The 6,542-nt window shown below is 43.5% G+C and overlaps 1 protein-coding gene across 4 annotated transcripts in view; it reads left to right on the top strand.

Moving 5' to 3' along the window:
• ZNF610 (zinc finger protein 610) overlaps nt 1-6,542 on the top strand; it is a 25,106-nt gene extending 18,564 nt beyond the window's left edge. For 3 of the 4 annotated variants that reach the window (XM_011946200.1, XM_011946197.1, XM_011946198.1), the window contains exons 4-6: nt 552-678; nt 1,120-1,248; nt 5,109-6,542. In XM_011946200.1, coding sequence (XP_011801590.1) covers nt 552-678; nt 1,120-1,248; nt 5,109-6,172 — 1,320 coding nt within the window. In that variant the 3' untranslated portion in view covers nt 6,173-6,542. The remainder of the gene's footprint in view (nt 1-551; nt 679-1,119; nt 1,249-5,108) is intronic. The other variant, XM_011946201.1, reaches the window with a different exon arrangement.

Here is a 6,542-nt window from a genome sequence, read left to right as displayed (position 1 = left end):
GGGTTTCACCATGTTGGCCAGGCTCATCTCAAACTCCTAACCTCAGGTGATCCATCTGCTTCGGCCTTCCAGAGTGCTGGAATTACAGGCGTGAGCCACTGCGCCCGTCCTATTTGTTAAATTAGTGTATAATATTCTTAAATTTTGTGTCATGTATCACTGTTTTATTAATGAAATAAATCAATAAACTCCGTTGGCTTTTGCTAATACCTACATATGTAAATTTTAATGGACAAAAGTGTATTTGTAGGGCAGGGTTAGTGGTGTATGCCTATAATCCCACCTTCTTGGGAGGCTGGGGAAGGATTAAACTCTTCCCTTGAATCCAGGAGTTTGAGATCTTTCTGGGCAACCTAGTAAAACCCCATCTGAATTTTTAAAAATACTATATAGTTTTGAATGTGGGTATTTACTAGAGATTGGAGTTGAAGTTTCTATGTTTTTAAATGATCTGCCATTTTCAATAGCTTAACATTCAAAAATGTTTATAAACTAAATTGAGTACAATTTATACATTTTTAATGTTGCAAACAATGTGGTCCTCATTTTAGGGACCCTTGACGTTCATGGACGTGGCCATCGAATTCTCTCAGGAGGAGTGGAAATGCCTGGACCCTGGACAGAGGGCTTTGTACAGAGACGTGATGTTGGAGAACTACAGGAACCTGGTCTCTCTGGGTGAGGATAACTTCCCTCCAGAAGCCGGGATCTGCTCTAATCTATCTTTGCATTTTCTCTTGGTTGCCTCTTGGGAGCCCCTAAATTGCTTAACTGAGGTAGAAACCTTGTTGACTCAAATGAAAAGCTCCATTATGCTGTCTGGATTTGAAATGTGTCCTGTCTTCAGATGTTCTGCCCCCTTCATGATACGTCATTGGGTGGCACCAGATAACCAGTTCTTTGTTTTCTCCCCTGTGCTTATAAGTCAGTAGTTCTTGGAAGAGATCTCGATGTCTACATATTACAGTATTCCCTAAGCATTCAGAAGGAGCCAGTCTGTGGGTGAACTTGTGAAATATTATGCTTGATCCATTTGCGATATCCCCTCTCTTACCTAAACATAGGGCTTGGATTTTGGAGATGCCCCAGCACATCTTGTTTCTTCCTTTTTATTAACAGGAATCTGTCTTCCTGACCTAAGTATTATTTCCATGTTGAAGCAAAGGAGAGAGCCCTTGACTCTGCAGAGTGAAGTTAAAATAGTAAAAAATCCAGATGGAAGGGAATGTGTCAGAAGCGTGAGCACAGGTAAGAGCTCTGATGGGCAGTGTGGAAGCCATAGTTTTAATTTTTTTTTATTTTTGAGCCAGGGTGTTCCACTATCACCAGGCGGTAGTGCAGTGGCGTCATGGCTGTACTGCAGCCTCAAACTCCTGGACTCAAGCAAGCCTCCTGCCTTGGCCTCCCAAAGTTGTAGATTACAGATTACAGCTACTGCACCTTGCAAAGCCATACTATTTTTTTTGAGCCGTTGTCTCGCTCTGTTGCCCAGGCTGGAGTGCAGTGGTGTGATCTCGGCTCACTGCAACTTCCGCCTCCCAGGTTCAAGCAATTCTCCTGCCTCAGCCTCCCCAGTAGCTGGGATTACAGGCATGTGTCACCACACCCAGCTAATTTTTGTACTTTTAGTAAGGACGTGGTTTCACCATGTTGGACAGGCTGTTCTCAAACTCCTGACCTCAAGTGATCTGCCTGCCTCAGCCTCCCAAAGTCCTGGGATTACAAACGTGAGCCACCGCTCCCAGCCCATACTAACTCTTAAAGAGTGTGTGGAAAACTCTCCCCAGGTGGGACGTTCTGTGAGAAAAGTTTAAATCCTAGGCATTCTGAATGGAAATATTCTTTGCTCTCTCTTGTCGTTCAGCTCTACACATGTGTAATAGTTTCATCTTTTCACCCGTGAGTAGTGTTCCAGCCTGGAGACAAAAGCAGAGTCTTTACCATGATGGACAGCACCCTGTCATGTGGCTTCTATGAACTTCTGTTCCGTGATTCTGAAGAACACAGAGAGAGCATTGTTGCCACGGGTCTCTTTCCCCTGTGGTCTTTCTTTCTGTGCTTGATTCCATCTGATGCTCAGTTTCTGTCCCTATAGGTCCAAGCTGAGGTCTTCAGAAACCTACCCCCTTTACCTATTCGTGGTCCACCCCATTTCCTATACTGGGAAGACGTAATCAGGAAATGGGAAAACACGAGCTACTCTTTTTTGCATCTGGGTCCTGGAAACTACAGGTGCCTCCAGCCCCCTCTGCCTGTTCAGGTCTGTTTGAGATGGGAAAAAGCTAGTGATTTTCCTATTCTCACATGCCACTCAGCACAGATCATTTCACTTCTGGTCACCAAGATGTGTGGGGATTTCTCCCCGTCAACAAATAATTTTTCACTGGATCTTTACTGGGTTTTCTATAATTCGTTTCTAACACTATCTACCTGGAGTTAGAATCAGATCCCACAGGCTAAGAGTCGCCCACCTCAGCCACCACTTGCTAGTAGTAGGTTGTCACCTCTCCGTCTGACCAACCAGCTGTAAGTTGGGTTCCCTCGACCCCCTTCTTGGGTTGATTACTTTGCTAGGGTGGCTCACAGAACTCAGTGAAACACTTCGTTAGGTTCATTGGTTCATGATGAAGTATGTTTCTAAGGATACAGATGGACAGCCAGATGAGGAGATTCACAGGGCAAGGCACATGGGAAGAGTCACCGGGTGTGCCACCCTCCAGGCACCTGCATGTCTTCAGCATTTGGAAGCTCATGACCCCATAGTTCAGGGATCTTTATGGAGGCTTCATCACATAGGCGTGACTGATATTAACTCAATCTCCAGCCCCTCTCCTAGAAGATAGCGGGTGAGGCTGACAGTTTCATGCTTCTGAGTATGGCCTGGTCTTTCTGGTGACCAGACCCATCCAGGAACCCACAAAAGTTGCCTCATTAGAGCGGATCACACTCACACCACCCAGGACATCCCAGGGTCTTTGGAGCTGTGTGTCAGGAACCGGGGAATAGACCAATGTATGCATTTCTTCTTCTTCCACAAGGCCCCTCAGCCATTCTTCAGTTGTGCTTCATCCACACTTTACTGGTGTGTGTCACGGGGGAGTAGCGGCTCTTCTGAGATGGTTACTCAGCTGAGTGGGAAAGACAGTCGACAGAAAGACCCCGTGCTGGATCCCTAGATCCTCGTGGGGAGCACGGCACAAAATAGCCGCCAGATGATGCCTCTGGTTTTAACACTACCGTCATTTGTTCAAACCACTGTGACTTTCATCTTGTACCTTTCCATGTATTATAAATCAACTTGGTTTTTGTATATTTAATCAGCAGTTCCATATTTCATAGAATACTCTTTGTGTTTATTATTTTGTTTTGTTTTGTTTTTTGAGACGGAGTCTCGCTCTGTCGCCCAGGCTGGAGTGCAGTGGCCGGATCTCAGCTCACTGCAAGCTCCGCCTCCCGGGTTTACGCCATTCTCCTGCCTCAGCCTCCGGAGTAGCTGGGACTACAGGCGCCCGCCACCTCGCCCGGCTAGTTTTTTGTATTTTTTAGTAGAGACGGGGTTTCACCGTGTTAGCCAGGATGGTCTCGATCTCCTGACCTCGTGATCTGCCCATCTCGGCCTCCCAAAGTGCTGGGATTACAGGCTTGAGCCACCGCGCCCGGCCTGTGTTTATTATTTTGTATCTGTGGGGCTGTAGTATCAGGGAATGGCCATTGGTTTATATATTTTTGAGTGTTTTTTTTTTTTTTTTTTTATGGCACAGGATATGCCTCAGCAGGAGATTCTCTAAAACCTATAGACACTCCAGAAATGTCTGAATGGGAGTTTAAATATTTGTTTTCCTTTGTTTGACCTGACTTAGTAGCTACTATTAAACAGCACTTTTGCCAATTAAATTTGTTACAGTGTATAATATGGACATTTTTCGTATCTTAAGAATATGCTCTTTTAAAGTTATTGCCATCTGAATCTCAGAAATACCATTGCACTGACTTGCCATAATTTGTTATTTAAGACTGAGGGGCAAAACTCAAACCGTATCTTCCTCTGTCTGGTCTTGCACCACACAACAGTAAACACAGGAAACTCATGTGACTGAATGTGAGTTTTCTTCCACCAATCAGCAGTCAGTTCTGCAGCGGATACTCACTGGGTTCCCTTGGATTCGATTCTGATGCTGTGTACCTGGAGAGCGCATCACATCCCACAGGTTGAGTGCTCAGTCTCCAATACTGCCCCCTTTCAGACACTGGTCATAAGTCCAGGCCTCTGCAACTTTCGACCAACCAGCTTCAAAAGTTGGGGTTCCCATTGCTCCCTCTTTGGGTTTGATGAATTTGCTAGAGTGGTTCACAGAACTCATGGTAATACATACTTAACATTTACAGGGTTTATTATACAGAGTATTTTAAAGGATTCACGCCCGGCGTGGTGGCTCACATCTGTAACCCAAGAATTTTTTGAGGCTGAGGTGGGCGGATTGCTTGATCCCAGGAGTTTGAGACCAGCAACATAAGGAGACCTTATTTCTACAAAAAATTAAAAAATTAGCCAGGCATAGTAGTGCATACCTTTTAGTCCCAGCTAGGCAGGAGGATGCTTGAGCCCAGGAGTTTAAGGCTGCAGTGAGCTGTGATCATGCCACTGCACTGCAGCCTGGGTGACACAGAGCAAGACCTTATTCTAAGTAGATAGAGAAGGATAAATTAACAGATGGAAAGATCACAGGGTCAGGTCTGGGAGGGTCCCCAGCACAAGAGCTTTATGCATATATTATACTATTACTAATGTCTATACAACTGCTCTTAAATGTCTTATTTGCTGTAAGAGACTCATCCCTCCTTTTTCTGAGAAGCTTTCAGTTTCTGTTCTATTTCTCTGCCCTTAATCTTTCTCAAAGTCACCCATAATCCTCCCGAGTCCTGCAGATTCCCCACTGCTTCAATGTATCACGTCACCCCTTGTGTTTTCAGCTCTCACAATGTGACATACAAAGTATGCTGATACTTCTTCCAATGTCTGAGTTGGGTGAGGCAGATTCTAGTCCCTGTACCAGACTGTAAACATGCCAGAATCATGGGTTCGTGTTCTACTCTTTCTTCTTTTCTAGGGAGGAGCTGTATATTGGGAAGCAATGCAGAAAACAAGCCTATTAAAAATCAACTTGGATTTACCCTTGAGTCACATCTGTCTGAATTGCAGCTGTTTCAAGCTGGAAGGAAAATTTATAGAAGTAATCAAGTTGAAAAATTTACAAACCATCGTTCCTCAGTTTCACCACTTCAAAAAATTTCTTCTAGTTTCACGACACACATGTTTAATAAATATAGGAGTGATTTTATTGATTTCCCATTACTCCCACAAGAAGCGAAAGCATACATTAGAGGAAAATCTTATGAATGTAGTGAAGATGGTGAAGTTTTTAGAGTCCCTGCAAGCCTTACTAACCATCAAGTAATCCATACTGCAGAGAAACCTTACAAATGTACTGAATGTGGCAAGGTCTTCAGTCGCAATTCACATCTTGTAGAACATTGGAGGATTCATACTGGACAGAAGCCTTACAAATGTAGCGAATGTGACAAGGTGTTTAATCGCAATTCAAACCTTGCACGACATCAAAGAATCCATACTGGAGAGAAGCCTCACAAATGTAACGAATGTGGCAAAGCATTTAGAGAGTGTTCAGGGCTTACTACCCATCTGGTAATCCATACTGGAGAGAAACCTTACAAATGTAATGAGTGTGGCAAGAACTTCAGACACAAATTTTCTCTAACCAATCATCGGAGAAGTCACACGGCGGAAAAACCTTACAAATGTAATGAATGTGGCAAGGTCTTTAGTCTGCTTTCATACCTTGCACGGCATCAAATAATTCATAGTACAGAGAAGCCCTACAAATGTAATGAATGTGGAAGAGCGTTTCGCAAGCGTCCGGGTCTTATGGCCCATCTTCTAACCCATACCGGGGAGAAACCTTACAAATGTAATGAATGTGACAAAGTCTTTGGGCGCAAATTATACCTAACCAACCATCAAAGAATTCATACTGGAGAGAGACCTTACAGGTGTAATGCCTGTGGCAAGGTCTTCAATCAAAATCCACACCTTTCACGCCATCGGAAAATTCATGCTGGAGAGAATTCACTGCGTACCTTACAGATGCAATGAATGTGGCAAAGTCTTTAGTTACAGTTCACACCTAGCACAACGTTGGAGGACTCAGGAGAAAAACCTTACAAATATCATAAATGTGGCAAAGAATTTAGTTTGCCTTCAAGCCTCGTCACCCATCTCTTGATCCATGTTGAAAGGAAACCTTACAAATGTAAAGTTAATAACATACACACACACACACAAATAATCGATAAAGAGAGAAGAGTTATATCAGAATAGAGAATTTAATGAAAACTACCAGTATAGCATATCCTTAAGTAGGATTCACATTTAACTGCTGGCACTATAATTTGTAACTCTTTGGTTGATTTAGAATGTACATACTTCTCATGTTTTAAGTAACAAAGTTTAAAGTTTTTTTTTT

This window comes from Colobus angolensis, unplaced genomic scaffold (assembly GCF_000951035.1).
Source record: "Colobus angolensis palliatus isolate OR3802 unplaced genomic scaffold, Cang.pa_1.0 Scaffold25, whole genome shotgun sequence".
Classification (NCBI taxonomy): Eukaryota; Metazoa; Chordata; class Mammalia; order Primates; family Cercopithecidae; genus Colobus; species Colobus angolensis.
This window is presented reverse-complemented; position numbering and strand designations above follow the sequence as displayed.